Genomic DNA, 21,731 nt, shown 5'->3' on the forward strand with positions numbered 1-21,731 from the left:
GCAAAATAGATTCTGCAGAAGTTGACTAGCCTCAGGCCATTGTCGTTTGTGTTAGGATAGAGGCTCTCTCCCGTCTTCGTCCATCGCACTCCCCGGATGACTGCAACCTCGATCTTCATCTTCGGCAGCTCTCTTGCTAGGATACCCGCGCGTGCCGGTTCAACTGGAGTCTTTTTTTATTAATTCAACATCAACAGACTATAGTTGTCCTAATGATCTTATACTATTAACAATCACACAGTCAAAAAATTACAGATATACAGATTTTTTTAAACGTCATTGATAGAGAAAAACAAAGAAAAGTTTCGGTGGATAGTTTCACATGACAGGTTAAAATCAAAGAGAGTGGCAACTCTACTGAAGACTCGTTGTGCTCCGGCCGTAGCACTGCAACATTGCGTCATTCCGCAGTGCCCTGGAACGTACATTCAGATTAATCGTTCCCAAAAAAGTAGGACAATCGATTCTTCCCTGCAGCATATCAGCAGCAAACAAAGCTCTTGCGACGTTCCTTCGCACCTGAAGTGTCTCCAAAAGGATCAATCGGCATCGTCTCTCGTAACTCGGCAATCGGAACGGATCTAGCCAAGATAGATGACGACGCGCAAAACGTAAGAAGCGGCGTTGGATCGACTCAATCCAGGCAGTTCCGTTTTGATAATACGGAAGCCAGACTATGGAACCGTATTCGAGAGTCGAACGGATGAGTGAGCAGTATAATGCCTTGAGACAATATACGTTGGTGAAGCCTTTAGCGATGCGGGAGACGAATCCTAGTGCTCGATAACTGAATGTCCAAGATAACGCCGAGATCCTTCACTCGGTCGACACGTTGGATTTCGCAGGCCTACAGCAGTGCGGATTTAACGTTTGAATTAAAGATTCAGGTTTTCGTACTTAGAGTGATCTGGTTTGAGCGCCAAATGTTTCGCAGACCTGCAAAGGCACCCCTGGCCTTCCTGATCCGTGTGTCTATATCAGTCTTGGTACCACCATCGGGCGTTGTTTGGCTACCAAGATATTGAAAGGCGTCTACCTGCTCAACTTGTTGTCCCGCTACTGTGAAGGGGGTGGAATTGTCAGTGTTCACCACCATAGACTTAGTTTTCGCAACATTGACTGTGAGATCTGCTGTATGGGAGCTCTCGGAGAGGTCATCTAATTTACTCTGCATATCGTTTCGGTGTAGTGCGAGCAAGACAAAGTCCAAGACAAGGTCAAAAGCCGCTAAGCTTTTCGCAATATATGATGTGAGACACATGAGATTTGTAGTGGTTGATCTGCATGCGATGAATCCATGTTGATCACCACTTAGGTATTGTTTTGCAGTGTGACAGCAGCGGAGTCATGATTACAAGCTCGAATAACTTCGAAGTGGCACAGAACGATGAGATTCTTCGGCAGTTATTGAAGTCTTTCCGATCCTCTTTTTTATGAACAGGAAATATATGGGCAGTTTCCCATACGGACGAAAATACCCCGCTTGAGACGGACAGGCTAAACACCAGCCGAAGGGGGATATGTAGGTCAGCGATTTACTTCTTCAAAAACTTCTCGGCCAGTTTAAGTCGAATGTTAAGGCGGCTCTAGAGATCATTGTTTCGTCGATGTTCAGAGCACCCAGCGTATTGCCAGTCGTTAGCGGAACATTGTTGGCAGCCTGAGTAACTTGGTCGTCTGGGATTACTTCATCACAAAACATTCCAAGTACCAAGTTTCCAATAACCGTTGTCCTTTTTTGTTCGCCTGGGACAGATTACTTCGTTGTGGTTCATTTCCCAAATTGTTCATAGTTTGAATTTTTTATGCATGCCGCCTTACTAGGGCTTCGATGCCTAGTCTCGCAGACAGGTCTACCGTCTTGGGTATAGACAAGACGTTGGCAAGATACAGCGTTTCATAAGTTAACCGCCCGCTCCGGATCTAGTCATTTTGTGGATATATTGAAGTCGCCTTTTACGTGGATTTTTTATTTTGGATTGTAGTAGGATGTATCCATGTATGTAATAATACGATTCTTCATGTATACAACCTACATACGCAACGTTTATCCTAGTAGTAACATTGTACACGTTCAATCTTCAACCGATTTCGGAGTTATTTCCATGAATTGACTGAATTTATTTTATTAAAAGGAATCGAAGTCACTAAACCAAACAGTAAATAAATTTTCATGATCTGTTTCTACGTTGAACAGTGCTTTTCCTCTGGTAATCGGTATACCCCTTTAAGCCCGAGCCCACACAATTGTGTAGGTGAGACATGGCTACTTTTAAACAAATTTCCTTTCCTTTCTCAACGTCGTACTTTTACATATATGGCACCAATCTCTTGTGTAAACATCGTAACTCGTAGAAAAAATATAAAATAGCTGAAAAGAAGTTTTCTTTTGTGCTTGAATTAATTATTGTCTAGTCTTCAAAATCTTGTGAAAACAGCAAAAAGTTTTATCTGTCGTATTTTCTTATTGGATCCGTATTTCGAAATTGCTTAGATAAAAAATTATTGGTAATAAGTATTTCTAAGTGATGTAATTTAAAATTTACGGGAAATAACTTTTACAATTTACTTATGCACATTGTTTTTCATACCTACACAATGTGCATGTAGTAACAGATGAAATAAAACGAAATCTGTTGCTGCCATTTCATTTTGAGTCAGTAAGAATAAATACATTATACTGTAGAGCATTCGTTCATGCTTCACACTACGGAACTTCCGTTTAGAGTACTACCGGAAGCTAAAACTGATCATTTATAAATTGTAAAATAATAAAGAAGTGTGGCAAATGATGTATTCAACTACGGGATTTTCTAAGACAAATTCTTGGATCAACATTTGAATGTTTTTAAGCCAATCTGGACATTCCGGTATATCTGTTGTATTAAGGTTAGTAAACACTTAACTTGCAAAAAGTTGCGTGTATTTTCATAGCTACGTAACGACCGTTCCGCTGCTTCAGAAGCTGAAGTCTATGAGCCTCGAAGCGATGATCTCACTCTAAACTAAACGGGGTCAACCCTATTCAATTCTGTGGACTTCTTTACACAAAATAATTAGGTTTTCATGTCTTGTTATTTCAAAGCCTGGCTTGGTGTAATCCAAAAAAGGTAAAAAATGTTAAAAATAGAGGAAAATGAGTAAAATGGGGCACTTCCCGATGACAAACAGGAAAGCAGTGGGCACCATGCGATTCTCCGGAAAATTTTACATAAGATCTCCTACATTTTATCAGCCTGCAGGCCATATCTTAAATGCATCCGTTTTTTTCGGCTCGTTTTTGCCCATAGTGCAATGGTGTAAGATAAGGCCGAACCCACACAATTGTGTAGGTTGCTAAATTTAGCAAACATTTATTGCAATGTGTAGAATACACTGGTTTTGGTATCTCGAGAGATTAAAAAAATTTATATTGATCCAAAAACCAAAAATATCGTCACTAAAACCCTCCGTGCTTAAAGGGATACGGTACGCGCGAATTTTCAAAAAACTGAAAAAGTTGCACAAAACTTATCTGCAGTTTATAAAAGAAGAACACTGATAATAAAGCATTTACAAGCTGCAGACGTTTTTGAAGTGGCAGAAAATGTCGCCCGTGACCAGAAAACTTATTTCCGCCAGTTGTTGGTCGTCCACAACGGCGAAAAGTTCAACTTTTCCCTCGGTTCCTGTGTAATAACTGGTATTAACTGGGCAAGAAAATATAATAAGCTCTTCAATCGTTGTGTGAAGCTTAAAAGGACCGATTGTTTGATTATCATAACTCTAGCTTGCAATAAACTTGCACTAACGCACCTAACGTAATTCTCTTTTCGGTAAATTCGAGTACCGATCACCGCTAACCAGGCACGGCTTGTTGCAACGGACCAAACCGGAAAGCCTCAGCAGCTATGCGATCGACGGAGCCGTTCGTGTATGGTCATGAGTCACGATGAAATACCAGTCCAAGTGGCCAACTGCAAGTTACGTGGCGTAATTCTGGTCGTTTTGTTGTCGCGAGCAGCATATTTCCTGCCAATTCCAGAACTTTAGCAGCCAGATATTCCATCACGGCAGCGAGATGAGTGCTCCAGCTCCAACACACGCTCAGCATACTTTCCTTTCCTCAGCAGCCGGTGAACACGACCAATTGACGGCGGTGTGCACCGTAAGGCAAACAATGTTTCAAATTCAATTTTTAAAATTATGCCACGGATGTGACTCGAAAGTTGCCTGTCGCCAACGAAAGCCGCTGACTGACTGACGATGTGCAGTAAAAGGCATAGCAGCCAAAACCATATCGTTCACTGGCAGATGAATCGATGGATTCTTCGGTTTGTTGGCGTTTCGCTTGGTGAATTCGGATGCCTTCGTTGCCTTATCCGGGGAAGCAGCAACAGCTGAAGCTCAAAAATTTTCGATCGGATTCTATAGAGCGTAAATTAAATACAATCATAAGGAAGCTTAACCCATAGCTTATATCATATATTTCTGTCATCCGTGCTAGGGATGCACTGACGTGGGAAGGCAAAAAAATGAAAATAATTCAATTTTCCAATGACGCGCATTGAAAATCAATAGTTTTCTATATTTTCAATATTTTCCAAATCGATTTTTCGATCAATTGGTGTAAATATCTTGGTAATCTATTGAAAATTGACTGAGTTATAAGCCGAAGTGTGAAAACGCTTTTCCACTTTGATGACGTCATTTCCAACAACCAATTACGAAGCGAGAATTCTGGTAAAACATAGGTTCATTCTTTTCAATTTTTCATTAGTTCAACATCAAGAGACGTAGACGTAGTCCTACGTCAAAAAAGAAGTATTTTTGTTTTAGCGCAGTATGACTCATGACATGTGATTTCCATTGCGTACGAAAAGTCAACGAATTGAAATAGTTCAAAGAAGCTGCTATCATTTCTTTGAACTATTTTAGTTTGTTGACTTTTCGTACGTAATGGAAATCACATTTCATGAGTACTCGTTAGCAGCTGCTGGCGGGACGTCATGCTCCGCCTAAATTCCTAACTGTTAGCCATTTCTTCTTTTGTTTGTACTAGGTTTGTATTCGAAAGAGTGAAGGAGGGTTGCAACTACTACCTGGAAAACCGGGAAAAAAGCGCGTGGCTGGCGTTCGAGAGCTAGCCGCAATGGGCACTAAAACGCAATTCAATTCAATTCAATTCAAGCAAAGGCTGCTTAGTGTAATTATTGCGAATGTTTTTGAATGATCTTAATGATTTTTGGTAATGACAAAATAACTATGTTAGATGATCACAATACAACAATGCTGTTTATTTTCATTAATATACTTCCTAACATACTATGTTACGAATCAATATACGATAAAGATTACAAGGGTTGTTAGAAATGAGTTAATGAATAGAAGCAGTTTTGCTAGAATTTTTGTTATTTTAACTAGGTACTTGAGGTGGCTTTGTTATGCCCTCCTGATCGGATTGTCACTTGTTACATATGTTAATTTTTGTGAGGCAACGTAAAAAAGTGTGGAATAGAGAAGGAAGGAAATGGAAGTGAAAGAAGAACGGATGCATCTTATTAGAATTAGTCATAGGTTCGCTTAAATACACAGTGCAAACTCCTCTCGTCTATTTCTAGAGTGATAAACCGCTCTAAGGGAAGCTGAACTGTCGGGCACGTATCTTTCCTGTCTCCATGTGCCCACTTACACAACAGCAGCAGCCAGCATCGACGACTGAACGAACCATACACGTATAGTCGTAGTAGTATGTAATGGGCGGCACTCATTCATTGAGACAGATTGAGGAGACGAAACCGTTTGGCTCCTCATAGAATGACTTTCAGTCTGCCGGGTTAGCTCTCGCAGGAAACAAGTAAATAATAATATCCCATGTGATCGGGGTGCTTTGAACTTCCACTTTTAGTCACTGTCTGTTGTGCAGTAGGTAGTGTTGTATAGTGGCAAAGCGAGAACCAAGCCAAGAAGAGAACATAGGTGTCAAGATTCTTTGTGACCTTTCTACAATTCAGCTGGGTAAGTTCACGTTCATTGCACCAAAACAAATTTTTGCTTGCATACCTACTACATGTTGTTATGCATCCTTTGTGCTTTTTTTTTTGCACAAAAAAGATGTCTAATTTTAGCACCCAAGCTGTTCAGAACTGTGCCAAGATGCTTCTTCGAGTTGTTTACGACTGCGACCACTTCCGTTATATTTGTTTTCGAAGTGAAGTTCGCGTTGGAAGATCACGTTTTTATGATTGTGTGACTTATGGGGTTTGTGTTCGTTTCCACCTACTAGGTAGTCCGAAACTGGTTTACTATCATCCATCCACACGAGTGCTTAGATGATGATTTTAAGTTTTCTTGTTTACATCCTCGTAACGTTAGAAGGTGTATGCAAACAACGCCTCCTTAGGGTGTCGTACAAACTATTTACCAAAACAAAGCACCTGTCACGATTAAATGCGTGTTTTCGTTACAACACTGTAATGTAATAATCGATATAATACGCGATGCGAATCACGTTGCCGTCGGTTGACCGAACAGTCAAGCATGGTGACAGGCATGTGATTTTCTACTTATAGACTGAAAATTATTTTTCCTTCTGTATGGTTTTCTCGGCGACATGAGCCAATGTTCTGATGGCCAATGGAGCTTGCGAAATAAAAAAAAACGGCTTCTTGCGAGGCAACTGGTACATATAATGTAATAACTAACACTTGCTCATTGTGCGGTGCACTAACATTTACACGACCTGACTTTATACGGCATTCGATTGAGGTAAAAAACAAATCAATAACATTAGGTATAAGTACATACTTCTTATCGCGACTTTTGCGTCAATTTTGTCATTCGTGATTAAACTGTGTTGTTGGTAGCGTATCGCACCACATTATATCTAATCAAAGTTCATTTCGTTTTAGATTAACACTGTGTCAGCGGATAGAGTACGGTCGTGAGTTCGGTCTCGGTTGCTGGAGCGTGAAAAGCAAGACAGCGGCAGCAGCAGCAGCAGTAGAAGCAAAATGAACAGCTTAGTAAGAGTGTTTAGCAATTTTAGAGAATTCTACAGTGAGATCAACGGTGCTACCCTGACGGGGGCCATCGATGTGGTCATCGTAGAACAACCGGATGGATCGTTTTTGTGTTCACCATTTCACGTGCGTTTCGGAAAGCTGGGAGTTTTGCGAAGCCGCGAAAAGATCGTCGACATCGAGGTCAACGGTGAACCGGTAGATATCCATATGAAATTAGGAGAATCCGGTGAAGCATTTTTCGTCGAAGAATGCCCCGAAGAGGATGGCGATGTTCCGGCGCACATGGCGACGTCGCCCATACCGAGCAGTTCCTTCGATGCAAACTTCGAAAGCTCGATCACCAACGTCGTTGGCAAGGAGGATGTCGTCATTCCTAGACCGAGGCGAAATTCGATCGATTTTTCGAAGGAAATTACCGAGACAGAAAAGGCTAAGTTTGAAAATCAAAACTCCGACTACAGCCACCGGAGGCACACAGACAACACAACCGGCCGGCCGGATTTGACCTTGTCGAAGAAGGAGTACACTACCCAGAAGCTTCGCCAGGAATGGGCTGAAGTAGAGCAAGAGCAGATGTTTCAAATGGAAGAAATTGATGTTCCGACTAGCAATTGGACAAACAGTACTCCTCTACCTCCAAGTGAAGTACAAGAGATGCATTTCAAACCGATTGAGGCAGCGCCACCATCGGCGGAATCAAAACCAATCCCCACCGAACCGGTGGCACCTAACGAAGAGCAGCAGAGCTCAACCGTAGACGACAAACTGAACAGTGACTCTAAATCGAAGAAAAAACGCCGAAAGAAGTCAATCATGAAAAAGAAAAACTCCCAGCGCAAAAGCTCGACCAGCAGCTCGGGTGGGTCGAATCATTCGGACCCGAACGACGGAGCGGAAACGGACAGTGTGACTGCTTCGCAGCAAACCGCTTCGTCCGCCAGTGGATCTCCGAAAGAAAACGAGCAGGAAACCGGCAGCGATGCTCAACCGAACGCTAGCGAGCTCGCGGAGGCATCGCAGGTCGAAGTCGAAAGCGACCTCAAAAGTGCCATAGAGCAACCCTCGAACCCGCGGGTCCACGAGCTGGACATTCATTTTTTCAGCGATACGGAAATCGCTACCGGGCTCAGCCCGCGCCAGTCTCGTCCGTCGACCCCGGTGCAGAGCGATACGGAGTTTGAAATTTCCCAACGCGACAATAACAAAGATGAGAGCATGTCAGCCTCCTGGAAATGGGGCGAGCTCCCAACGAAACCCGAGGAACCAGAAGATCTCTCCGACAACCAGACCAAGCGAACGATGCTCAGCGGACTGATGAGCTTCATGAAGTATAACAAAAAACTACGCAAAAATGTTCCGGACGGGCTGTACCTGTCCGATTTTGATGAATCGCTAGATCCGGAAGTAGCAGCTCTCTATTTTCCACCGTCGTCTTCCAAAGCGCAGCAGACGCAAAACGAGGAGGACAGAGAAAGTGGAAACGGTACCTCACTGCCACATAGCCCGACCTCGTTGGAGGGAGTCAAAAGTCTGGATTCGGACTTTGACGATAAGATTGATAAGCAATCGCTAGATTTCATTGCCATGTCGCTGTGCGGTGGGCTGGAAAACGGTACACCTTCGAATGAGGAATTCGAAAAGCACAGACTACACTACGCAGACGTTTGCGCTAATCCGATTATATTCTCTTCCCCGGAGCTGGTTGTTCGTATCAACGATAAATATTTCACCTGGGCAGCCGCTTGCCCCCAGGTAATGACAATGTTAGCATTTCAAAAGACGCTTCCGAATGACTTCGGGGATGCTTCCAAGTTGCAACCGGCGAAAGGGATCGCGGAGGTTCCCAAGCAGAATGCCCAGCCGAATGCCGCAACTGAACCACCAGCCAACACGCGGTGGTGGATTTGGCGTCGGTCTAACGGACGGAAATCGGACGGCGAACCCGAGCAGCCTTCCCTGGAGGAATCGAGATCGTCTGCGGTGGCCACACAAACGTCTCGTTCTAACTCGCCGGATGACCCGCCGGCTCCGCCATCGGCGGCGCCAGAAAGTATCCCTAAAGTGAAGGACGCCAAGGAAGATAGCTACAATGGTTCCTTAGACTCGGAAAGTTTGGAGCTGCCGGTCGAACCGAACATGGCCCTTGAGAGCATCACCTACAGTGAGCCCAGCGCCGTTTCGGTAGAAAAGTATCGCAAAACACTGCGTCTTTCGTCGGACCAAATCGACAGTCTGAATCTGATCGACGGGGTGAATGAGATGGTTTTTAGCGTCACCACTGCTTACCAGGGAACCTCCCGCTGCAAGTGCTACGTGTTCAAGTGGAGATACAACGATAAGGTTGTTATCTCCGACATCGACGGGACTATCACGAAGTGCGTATGCATTTTCTCTGGTGATAAGAGTGTGGTTCCTGAAATAATGATTTTTTTTTGGTTTTCACATTTTAGATCTGACGTGTTGGGTCACATTCTACCGATGGTAGGAAAAAATTGGGAACAAATTGGCGTGGCACAATTGTTTTCGAAAATCGAGGAAAATGGGTACAAAATGTTGTACCTTTCGGCGCGCGCTATTGGACAGGCGAAGGTGAGTTTTGTGCTCTTAATTATAATAGATTAACAGATTGGTTCGAACATGGAACTACGTTTTTGTTTACTGTATTGGGGTGCACTTTAGAAGTACGAAAAGTGAACATGTAACAAAAAATGGTTACGTTTGGCAAACTTATAATTCAGTCATGTCTCAATGGATTTTAGAGATATTTGCATCAATCGATCAGAATATTTTCTAGGTATAAATTGATATAAAATAGGATAGGATGGTTCGAGGAACCTGCAGATTCCCACTGACACAGATATTAATACAAGAAACAGTGAATTGCAAGTTATTCGCGTTTAAGCGAGCGAAAATTTTGAATTTTATTCAAAAACCGTGCTTCCAGACAAAGTGTGTCGCATCAACCTGCACCGTGTGTTTATTTCAATTACTTCTTCAAATTGGTGAAAACTTGTGCAAAAAAAAAAATTTCCAGTATCCAGATATCACGCCAAAACACGTGAAATGGCTTCAGTGACTCGAACACGTTCCCATAAGTATGCTATACTTTTTCTTACAGAAAAGTATTGAGCAGTTTTTGAACATATTGGAGAAAGCTTATGGAGGAGGAAAACTTATTCTTTATCGGATCTACAATGTAGAGTATTACAACCGCAAAATTATTGTGATAACCTAAATACAGAATTGCTGTATCCTCCTAAATCCGTCAACAGTTTTTGCGAAAAAAGGGAAAAGGCAATGGGGAACGCTGTCATCCACTGAGCGTGGAATTTTTATTACAATACTGAGTGGCTGGTAATCAGATTTCTTGATGGTGGATATAAAGCCGTCTTAGAAGGATCCCGTTTTACTCATTCTAGATGGGCATTCAACGTATGCAAAAAATGTCGATTTTCTGCTCCTGCAGGAGCAAAGAGCGTTACTGTTGACCGCTAGAAGTAGCATTCATGACTCCTCTGAAAAATTATTATTGAAAAGCTGCAGAAAATAACCATCGCATTCAGTGATGAGGATTTTGAATTTACCGATGCTATTAATACCGCCAACTGCAGCCAGCGGAGGAGGATATATGCATCTGAGGATGATTCTGATTTTGCTGACTTCGAAAATGAACCAGCAGCAGCAGCAGCAGGTCAATTTAAACCGAAAGACACAAAGCCATACATCGAACCGAATGATATAAACCTATTCCAAAAACGGACACGCCGCGTGCCATCTAACTTGATTTTCTAAGCTTAGGGACGATTTTTACCTCCAGGTTTCATCTGAAACCTATTCCCTACGATCACTGTACACTCTGCCGATGATTTCCTCAAGCGTGCCGAAGGGCGGTCTCGACACCGGTTCATTGCTCATCAACAGATCCGCTCGGGATGGTTCTCATCGATGACACAAATGTGGCTTCTCCACTTTTGACTGATGCGGATGTGGTCTTCTGTTCTGCCATCGCGGGAAACTGGAGTGACCTTATCTGCTGGTCAGCAATGCACGGTAGGCGGGCCTTCCGTCACAAAACTCTGCAAACAGTTATTCGTGTTCGATCATTTCTCTTAGACTAAAGCGTCCCGTGCATGACTCGTTTAACGCCCGCTTTGTTCGAACCAGCAGATTTAGGCGTTCGAGTCGCCTAAATCTGTTGCGAAGCCCACACTCGTCTGATCTAATTTTCTCACACACGCGTACTCGTTCTAGTGAACACGCCGGCATAAGCATCCGTTTCGGACTCTCGCTCTTATTTATTCATGCACAGTGACGAGTTTTTGTGCCCGAGCTGCTGATACCGATCAATCGCGAGGGCTCACACTTATGCCCGTGAGTAGAATCGGGGGCGAAGATGAAGAAGAAAAGAAAAAGTAATGCAATATCTGTAGGCCAGTGCGCCACTATAGCACTTACGAGCAGCTCATGAGTTGTTTGACTCGCGAGTGGACTATGCACAAAGACGATATGAGGCTGTGTGTTCGCGAGTGTGTAGGTAGCAGAATGTATGTAACACAGTGACAGCGGTGTTGAATGCTACGCTTCTCATCGCGTGAGAGTAGGGATCGTTGGCTTCTCGCACGAATTGCAACATTGGCCTAAATGGATTTGAATGTTACCGTTTGTGATTTTCTTACAGTGTCGGCAGGTCTACCGTAGTTCTATGGATTTAGGAATAACCTACGAATCAAGTGCTTGTATTTCATAAACTCTGCGGAAAAGGTTGAAAATTTCCGTTCTTTCCGTTACAAACGCTACGAGTATGCTACATACAGTGAATAACATCCACCAACATCCGACATTAAAGTTTCTAATGGAGTTCTGAGACAGAAAATTCCTTCCCAGCTGGCACAAAATCGTATATCAATGTACGAAAATTATCGTAAATAGCTCTCAACAAATTTAGAATCGTAACTAAAGCTTAATAAAGTGCACCCAAGTTGATTTTCAATCGTATATAATGAAAATAATTGGCACACATACGATATGCAGCATAGAATTGTATAGCAGTACAGAGCGCGTCAGGTTCAATCGGATATTATCGTACATAATTACTTATATAGATAAAACGCGTACATTTATGTTGAACATGTAACCCTTCAGAGAACACAATCAAATGGCGATGAAAATATAACAAGATACAAAGAAAAGACAATGAAAAGACGAATAATTGATGAAAAGATTGTAAAAATACGACGGAAATATCTATACCTATCAAAAAGGATTTCTGTCTGTCTGTCCTTATGTTCCTTTTAGAATCGAAAACTACTGAACCGATCGTCGTGAAAATTTGGACGTAGGGGTTTTTGGGGCTAGGAAAGGTTCTCTCGATGGCAAAAGACGCCTCCCCCCACTAAGAGGGGGGGGCTCCCATACAAATCTATGCCTATAAAAATGGATTTCTGTCTGCTCTATGTTCCTTATAGAATCGAAAACTGCAGAACCGATCGAAGTGAAAATTTGCATGTACGGGTTTTTGGTGCCAGGGATGGTTCTTATGATGGTTAGAGATCCCTCCCCCCCACTAAGAGGGGGGGCTCCCATACAAATCTATACCTATAAAAATGGATTTCTGTCTGTCTGCCCGAATGTTCCTTGTAGAATCGAAAACTACTGAACCGATCGGCATGAAAATTTGCATGTAGAGGTTTTTGGGGCCAGGAAAGGTTTTAGTGATGGTTAGAGATCCCACCACCCACTAAGAGGGGGGGGGGGCTCCCATACAAATGAAACGCAAATTTCTGCATAACTCGAGAACTAATCAAGCAAATAGAACAAAATTTGGCATATGGGTGCTTTTGGTAACAAGAATTTATTCTATGGTAAATTCTTTAGAAGGGGAATTATGACCCCTCTCCCCTTTAAAAGGGGGGGCTTCCATACAAATGAAATACAAATTTCCTCATAACTCGAAAACTAATCAAGCAAATGGAACCAAATTTGGCATGTGAAGGTTTTCGAGGGCAAGAATATTTTCTATGGTGAATTAGGACCCCTCCCCACTTTAGGAGGTGGGCTCCTAATGAAATTCAAATTTCCTTATAACTTGAGAGCTAATCAAGCAAATTTGGCATGTGGGAGATTTTGGAGTCTTGAATTTATTTTATGATAGTTAGAGACCTCTCACCCCTGTGGCGGGGGGATATGGACTCTCATACAAATAAAACAAAAATTTTTGCGAAACTCAAAAACTAATCGAACTCGAGAAATTCGAGACTCTTCCATAAAACATTAGTCAATAACAGGACCACAAAAGCTATCTATAGTAACACTAGATCATTTAGGACGAGACGGCCGCGAGTGTTGCCGGTGACCCGCCGTCGGAAGCGCCACCCACTGGGGGAAGGCAACTCCCCGCAGAAATCACTACTGTCTAGGTTTATTTGTTTTCCTAGGTCTACCTGGGTTTCCTGGAACGAGCGACAGCGAGTAAGGAGAGGATCGCGAAATGGTACTTTCCACAAAAAAGTTTTCCGTGAAATGGTACATTCCGCTTAAGGTTTTTCGCAAAATGATATTCGGCGAAATGTTGTACAATCATGGCGACTATTGCTTTCCGCTTTCTGGCTATGCAATGAGGGGACAGGGGAGTTGTTTTCTACTTTACTGTGAGGAAAAATTGCAAATTTTTATATTAAACTACCCATTCCAGGTAACTGATAAGCCATAACGTAAGCAGCAAATCAGCGTATCTGGCATTTTATACTGCACGTTATTGTATGTTAGCTTTTTGACTGCATAGGTGTTGTAAATTGGCATCCAAAATTGTATTCAAATTCTTCGTGTCGGTAATTGGCTGTAAATTAGCATTGTCAGCACCATAAGAAGGTTATCAGTAAAGTAGCTGTATATTTTGCCAAAATAGCATTTAAGAAGCATTTAAGGCGATTTAAATGCTTATTGGCCTACATTTGAATAGCATTGGTGATGCTTATTGGTTACCTGGGATGCTTTCATAGTTACGTAACTGCCAAAATGAATCATCTAAGGTTGAACTCCTCAGAAACTTGCAAAACTCGAGATTGTGACAAAGATCATCCGAGATTCATGATTTATGTACAACACAAGTTAATTTGTGGCAATACGAAGTTTGTCAAGTCCGCTGGTAACATATAAATACGATGGAAAAACTGCGAAAAGATGCCAGAACGACAAAAAAAAACAGTACGGTAGATGATCCATTAGTTGCGCCACTAAGCACAATATTACTTCATTTTGCTTGTTTATTGAGGTATATGCTTCAATTAATGCTTGTGGGATATAAATTTATCAAATACAAGGTATTTGTCACAAGGCAAGACAATTGCTTTCCTTGTACGAGAAGCTTTATAAAGAAAAAATGAATTTTTCCGATTCAATTATATTGTACCAACAGTTGCGCTAATGTTTCTTTAATTAAGTTTGATGTTCCTTTAATTGTGGTATTCCATATACATTGCTAGGTTGCTAAGTGAAAAAACATCGTAGCAAAACTATAGATGAGCGCCTATAGTTGTGCGCTCCAACTGCGCGTTGGATTTTGGAAAATTGGCATTTTAGCAAATAATGCTTCAATTTTAAATGGTGTAGTCTAACTACCAATACTTCTAAAAACCTGTTTTATATAATGAATGTAATTGTTTTATCTAAAATGCTACGGTGACGAAAATATGCATTAATAATGAATAGTAGCGCAACTATTGGTACTACCACAACTATTGGATCAACTACCCTATGAGAAAAACTACAGAATGATGTTTAAAAGCGCAAAAGGTGACAAAAAAAACGATGAAAAGGCATTTTATTCAAACGTTTTATGTTCAATCGAACAGAACAACGAAAAAAATTGTAAAAAGTGATGAAAACCCAACCAATAACGGCAAAGAAGAATATGAAAAGATGACAAAAAAGACGAAAAAAGATGACAGAATGACGACGAAAAGACACCAAAACAGCAACTGAAATGAGTTCAAAAAACGCCAAAAGCAGAGGTCAAAAAACGACGAACAAACAAAAATACGATCGAAAAGATGGTGAAAAGGCCACCGATAGACAAAAATACGATAAATAAGAAGCAAAGACAACAAAGATGACAAAAAGATATGAAACACGACGAAAAGACGGCGAAACTACAGCGAAAAGATGATGAAGAGCCGACGAAAAGACGGCGGAAAGATGATGAAAAATTAAAAAAAAAACAAGTAAACGAAAAACAATGAAAAAAGGCCGGTTATAATTGACTTCGATTATAGCTTGGTTCGATCCGCGGATCCCCCAGCTTGGATAAAAAGGAGCGATACACAACTTTCTTAATGTTGGCTTCAATGAACCTCCCATACCTAATTTTCCGCTTTTTCCCCTTTACGCCTGGTCCCATTCTGTTTGGATCCTATCAATATATTTGTGTCATTATTTTTTTCTACCGTCCCCTCCCTTTGTTGTAAAAAATCGTCAGATCGATACCGATTTGTCTTTTTTTTTTGTGAGAAGGTTATCAAATGGAATAGTTAGTGGGTGCGAACCGCCGCTTGTTCCGAGACAAACTCCCGTTCCGAGAGTCTTCCCTAAACTAGGTAACAGATGCTTGCAGAAAATTCCTACATCCTGCAAGGGCACCATATCTTTAGTACGCTTACCTTTTTCGGCAACACTCCGCGCATCGAGTCAGTGTTGAATTCAATTTCGTTCAATTCAATCTTTCATTGCTGCTAATGCCCGCCCTTCTAGCATCAATATCGCCAATAGCTTGCCATTTGTTCACAGTTTCATCGTTCCGGAAAGGTTAAATTTGAACATTAGATTCGGATGCAGGAATACTGTCATTGACGCTCTTGCTTTCGTCTGCTTCACCCTTCTGCGTTTTTGCATTGTTGGGAGGAAATGGGTCAAACGTGGTATGTAATCTGCCTAACCAATTTATGGAAAAACACCTCGTTTGGCTTAACTGAATCGTACGGAATTCAAGGCGACAAATGCTATGAACGAATGGTGAGTGTGCAAGTAGAATTTCTGGAATTTGTCAAGGATCTGTGGCAAGGTATTCACTGGTATTCACTGACAAAATTTTTCTGCAACAGACTCAGATTATGAAACAGGATGCGGGAGAGTAATTTGTATAAAAAGTTGAGGATAGTTAGGGCCCGATAATTGCTACAATTGGGTCGACGGCTCTCTTAATAGAAAGCGCATGTAGCGAGCGGATTCCCCTTTGTACACCAGCTGAACGTGCCCATCCACCTGGTGCGCGGTCTGTCTCGGAGTTTACAGCCTCTTCCTTGTTCTCTGATAAGTATAGTTTTGGTTACTCTTTTCTCGGACATTTTGGCCACGTGCCTAGGCTATCGCTGTATTTACAGCATTGTACTACCATCACTATATCAGCATATTTCTTTGTTTTGCGCCACACTCTATATACTTTGCCACTTTGCCATCAAGCATTGATCGCAGAATTTGATGGCGATATACCGTATGGTCGCCATCTACCGCTCATTTAAAAACGATTTTAAATTAGTTTGTCCATAGCAAAGCTAAATTGAGGTCCATCGAAACCCAATTTGCGTCATAAGATAGAGAAAACAATTGTGTTTACAAGAAAAATTTACTTGGTTTCTAAATATTTAATAATAGTGACTTTTTTTTTTTAAAGTAATGCAATTTCATGGCCCCTTTTACCGCTCACTTGAAATATGATGATCCATTTACCGCTCATATGTTTTACTGTTACCAAATAAATAAAACCCGCGTTTTGACCCTTGTTTTGGGTTTAGCATTTATAGCAGAATAGAACGCTAATATAAATACTGTTGACTTATTTCACGTTATTTAGTAAAATAGTTTTTAAACTACCAAAGCAACAAGTTCGCTTGAGCTAATAATTAATTTAGTCATTTGCACTTGGTCTTAATAAAGACGCGATCAAAATGTCGTTTTTCGATCCTCACTATAAAGATTATTTTGGAAATGAGATATTATGAATATAGTGGAAATTTATGTTAAATTCGTATCATTAAACATACAAAATTATTGTTTGTCAATAGTTTTTACAATAATGAACCATTTTAAAAAGATATAAGCATTTTTTGTTTGAAATGAGCGGTAAATGGAGCTGAGCGGTGAATGGCGACCTTATGGTAATCAAGGAGGAGACGTAAAATGAGTAGTAGTCTTAGTAACATAATCAACAACGAAAAACATATTAGTGTTATAGCTTGTAAAATAAACCTTCATTCCCATTTTGTTCATCAACCAGTTCACACCGTAATTATTTAATTCCTTAACTACGTTCTGCTATCCAAGAGGTTGTGGGCCAGCAGTTGTGAAAAATGGAGAGAACTGGAATCATCAAACTCAATAACGAAAACTACGATTCCTGGAAGCTTGAAGTCAAATTTCTGCTAGTAAAAGAAGGCCTATGGAAGTTTATCGAGCCGGGACTGAAGCCTGAAGCGGCTGCTGACGGATCGAATGCTGTGGCGTTCATTGCTTGGGACCTCAGAATCAGAAGGCTCGTGCGTCCATTGGGCTGCTGCTCAGTCGGAGTCAGCACGGTCTAATCCGGAACACCAAGACTGCAAAGGACGTTTGGGTCAACTTGAAACGGCAACATGAGAAGAAATCTCTAACATCCAAGGTACGCTTACTGAAGCGAATTTGCGACCTGGAATTCAAGGACGGGGACGACATCGTAGAGCATCTGATCGAGTTTGAGCCTTCCAAGTTCCTTCGATGCGTTAACTACTACTCTGGAAAATCGTTCAGAGGATGAACTGACGTTGGCGCTCGTGAAGGACAAGATAATTAATGAAGTCCGGAAACGGAAAGATGTTTTTCCAGGAGATTCGTCAGTACTCAAGGCAAATGAAAAGATGAGTAATATTATATGTCATCATTGTCAAACAGTTGGTCACAAAAAGCGCGATTGCAAGCTATGGGTGCGGCAAAAGAAAGAAAGTTATTCTCAAAGCGAACGAAACCGGACTGCTGAACCCTTCAAGACGGTCCTTCAAGAATCCGGCGAAAGTAAGAGTAGCTGCATGTGAAGGAGAAGCCTTCGTTTTCAGTGCTCGAGATAGTCCAGTTCAACACTGGATCGAATTTTTCTGGTCTAGTCTGGTCAAAGGTGTCGGCAGTTGTCAAATCATGTGCTATGGACAAGACGGTAATACGAAGAAGATAACGCTTACTGAAGTGCTATATGTTCCTGATTTGGATATGAACCTCGTTTCGGTGGGGCAACTCGTTTCAAAGAGAGCTACCGTGATTTTCAACCATGATGGATGTACTATCAACCGCGGATACTGGATTGCTGCGGTTACTGTACGTAAAAATGGATTGTATCATTTACGGATGGCAGAGCAGTCAACGGCAATGAAAGTAGAGTGTTGCGAAAAAGGATGTGTGCACGACTGGCATAGGAAATTCGAACATCGTAACGTTCATGCTGTGCAGGATTTGGTTCAAAGGCAGCTAGCGACTGGAATCAAGATATCTAATTGTGGAAAGATCATTTGCGAAACGTATTTGGCTGGAAAATTTACACGTTTACCAATTCCAAAGAAAGCAAACAAGAAGTCAAAGGCTGTAATGGATTTAGTGCACAGTGACTTGTGCGGACCAATGAAGACGGTCACTCCTGGAGGTCTATTTTATAACCCTTATCGATGACATCAGTAGATATACGATGCTGTATTTATTGCGGAAGAAATCAGAAACCTATGAAGCGATCGAAGATTATGTGCTGAAAATGAAATCGATGTTTGGAAAACCACCAACAAAGCTTAGGTCGGATCAGGGGGCGAATATCAGAGCGGCGACTTGATAAAGTTCCTGAAGAGTGAAGGCATCCAGCAGGAGTTTATGGTGGGTTATTCACCTCAACAAAATGGCATCGTTGAACGCAAAAATCGTTCTTTGGTCGAGATGGCACGATGCTTACTATTGGAGGCCGGAATGCACAATCGTTATTGGGGAGAAGCCATCAATACAGCAAATTTTCTGCAGAATATGTTGCCAACTAAAGGAGCCGATTTAACGCCGTTCGAGAGCTGGCATGGAATTAAACCAGATGTCGGAATGCTGCAAGTTTTCGGTTCGGAGGCATACGTTGGCGTACCTGAGCCTAAGCGTACGAAGCTAGAAGCTAAGGCAGTAAAAATTATCTTCGTGGGATACTCTCGGAACCACAAGACGTGGCGATTCATCGTTACAAAAACAAACAAGATCACCATAAGTAGAGATGCGCGTTTTCTGAATACGTATCAAACCAGCGAAGGTATTCCAGAAGCTGAAGATATCCAGTACTTTCAGTTGCAGCCAGTAAAGAATTTGGAATGCCCAAATAGTTCAGAAGAGGATGAGCAGTTAATATATCGTGAAAACACAGAAGATGCCGATTCGGAGGATAATCTGGACGAGTCATTATATGAAGATGCAAGCATTCTAGAAGAGCGTGAGTTCGAGGAGGAGCAACCGGGGATTCAGGAGGAGGATGAACTCGCTGATACGCATAGGAGATCATGTCAGCCTACTAAAGAATCCCCATCGTTACCACGCTGCTGGAAATGCTGTTCAACAAGAACTGGAGGAGCCGTCCAGTTACAAAGAAGCGATGTCAGCTCCGGAAAAGACAATGTGGAAGCAAGCTATTGAAGATGAGCTGCAGTCACTTGATGAAAATCATGTATGGGATCTGGAACCTTTGCCAGCCGGGAAGAAAACAGTTGGCTGTCGCTGGATATTTAAAAAGAAGACGAACAAACTAGGTCGGGTCGTGCGTTATAAGGCCCGATTAGTTGCCCAAGGATATACACAAAAATTCGGCGTTGACTATGATGAGGTTTTTGCATTTTTTGGTTTCAAACAGATTACTTTTCGGACGCTTTTCTCTGTGGCCAGTCAAAAGAAGATGCTCATCAAACATACCGATGTGAAGACAGCCTATTTGAATGGCGAACTACAAGAAACAGTGAATATGCGTCAACCACAAGGATTCGAAGTGGAAGGATGAAACACGGTTTGAAGACTTCGCAAAGGTTTATACGGACTGAAACAAGCTGCACGAATTTGGAACCACAAACTAGATGACACTCTCAAGAAAATGGGATTTCGTGCGTCTATGAATGATTCCTGCCTGTACGTGAAATGCTCGAATGATGGAATGCCATACATCGCTGTGTACGTAGATGATTTTGTGACAGTTTATGGCTCTGAAGAAGAGTACAATAGCATCATTGCAGAATTGAATTGCTATTTCAAAGTGACATCCTCAGGAGATATTAAGCACTTCCTGGGGATTCAAGTCACTCAAACCAAAGATTACGTTTCTCTGAATCAAGCAACGTATATTCGGAAGCTTTTGTCAAGATTTGGATTGGAAGAATCGAAACCAAGTAAGATTCCTCTCGATCCTGGCCACCTACAAGCAAAGGAGGAGAATATGCTGCCCAACAAGCATCAATATGCTAGTCTAGTTGGTGGATTGTTGTATGTGGCCACAAACACTCGCTCTGATATTGCTGCTGCGATATCTATTCCCGGAAGGAAAGCAAGCTATCCCACAAAGTCCGACTGGGTTGAAGCTAAGCGTGTTCTCCGGTATCTAAAAGGAACGATTGATCATGAATTAGTACTAGGAATGGACACATCACAGCTGGGGTTTTCGTAGATGCTGACTGGGCTGGAGATTCAAAAGATCGCAAACCTACGACCGGTTACTTGTTTCGGTATGCCGGTGGAATGGTCAGATGGTGTTCAAGGAAACAGGACTACAGGGATTAGACAAAATGATCGGGACATGCAAAATTTTGATGAAATTCAAACGGCCATAACTTTTACAAAAATGAACATTTTTAGATGAAACCAATTGTATTCGACGGGGAAATTTTCCTAGTTTTCCGAAAATATTTCAAAATTTGTCAGCGGACACCGGATATTCTGGGTTATCTGGGGGTATGTCAAAAACTGATTTTTTTAATCTCCTGTATCTTTTTCTGTCATGGAAATTTATTGATTTTCATATTTTATCCAAAAACTAGATTTCATTTCCAGTCGATTGGTGAAAAAAGAACGGAAATTCGGCGAGAAACAACCCAGATATGGCCATTTTAGTGAAATCAGTTCTGGAAATGTTGCCAGTAATGTCTCACCTTTATGACCATTTTAAAACATGACCAAAACCATTCCAATATGGATGTCAAATTTCAAAAATTAACGAGGGTTGAAAATCCTTAAGTTTGACAGCCATATTGACATGATTTTGGATATTTCCTGAAACGACCACTTCCGCCGGGGTACCTACAACCTGCTACAGGGTTGTCATGGCACGCTGCGGATCTGGGAATGCTTCCAGTGTCAATGGCTCATAAAACCTTAACGTTTGATACTCATATTGACATGGTTTGCGTCATGTCCTAAACTGGCCAGAGCAATAGATGTTACTAGCACTGATTTTACGAAAATGGCCGTAACTTGGTTGTTTCTCGTCGATCGTCGAGAAAGATTTCCCCGTCGAATGCAATTGGTTTCATCTAAAACTGTCCAATTTTGTGGAAGTTATGACCGTTTGAATTTCATCAAAATTTTGCCTGTCCCGATCATTTTGTCTAACCCCTGTATATATAACGGTTGTGGGAAACCTTACTTTTTCCCATCGCAGTCCATCATGGCGGCTTTCGTAGGAAGAATTTGTGGGTCCGGCTTGTTATACACGAA

General features: G+C 41.8%; 2 protein-coding genes across 4 annotated transcripts in view; one reads left to right on the top strand and one right to left on the bottom strand.

The window, feature by feature from the left end:
- The window catches only part of LOC128738393 (unconventional prefoldin RPB5 interactor-like protein), a 52,659-nt gene that overhangs the window by 17,150 nt on the left and 13,778 nt on the right, over nucleotides 1–21,731 (bottom strand). The window lies entirely within an intron of this gene.
- Nucleotides 1–21,731, top strand: part of LOC128738392 (phosphatidate phosphatase LPIN3) — a 34,907-nt gene that overhangs the window by 9,336 nt on the left and 3,840 nt on the right. For 2 of the 3 annotated variants that reach the window (XR_008412101.1, XM_053833476.1), the window contains exons 2-3: nucleotides 6,891–9,379; nucleotides 9,455–9,593. Coding sequence is in view for 1 of the 3 variants with exons in the window: in XM_053833476.1 (XP_053689451.1) it covers nucleotides 6,993–9,379; nucleotides 9,455–9,593 (2,526 nt within the window). In the remaining 2 variants the exon portion in view is untranslated. Of the gene's footprint in view, nucleotides 1–5,818; nucleotides 5,998–6,890; nucleotides 9,380–9,454; nucleotides 9,594–21,731 lie in introns of those variants that run through there. The other variant, XR_008412102.1, reaches the window with a different exon arrangement.

Source organism: Sabethes cyaneus, chromosome 2, assembly GCF_943734655.1.
Source record: "Sabethes cyaneus chromosome 2, idSabCyanKW18_F2, whole genome shotgun sequence".
NCBI classification, from domain to species: domain Eukaryota; kingdom Metazoa; phylum Arthropoda; class Insecta; order Diptera; family Culicidae; genus Sabethes; species Sabethes cyaneus.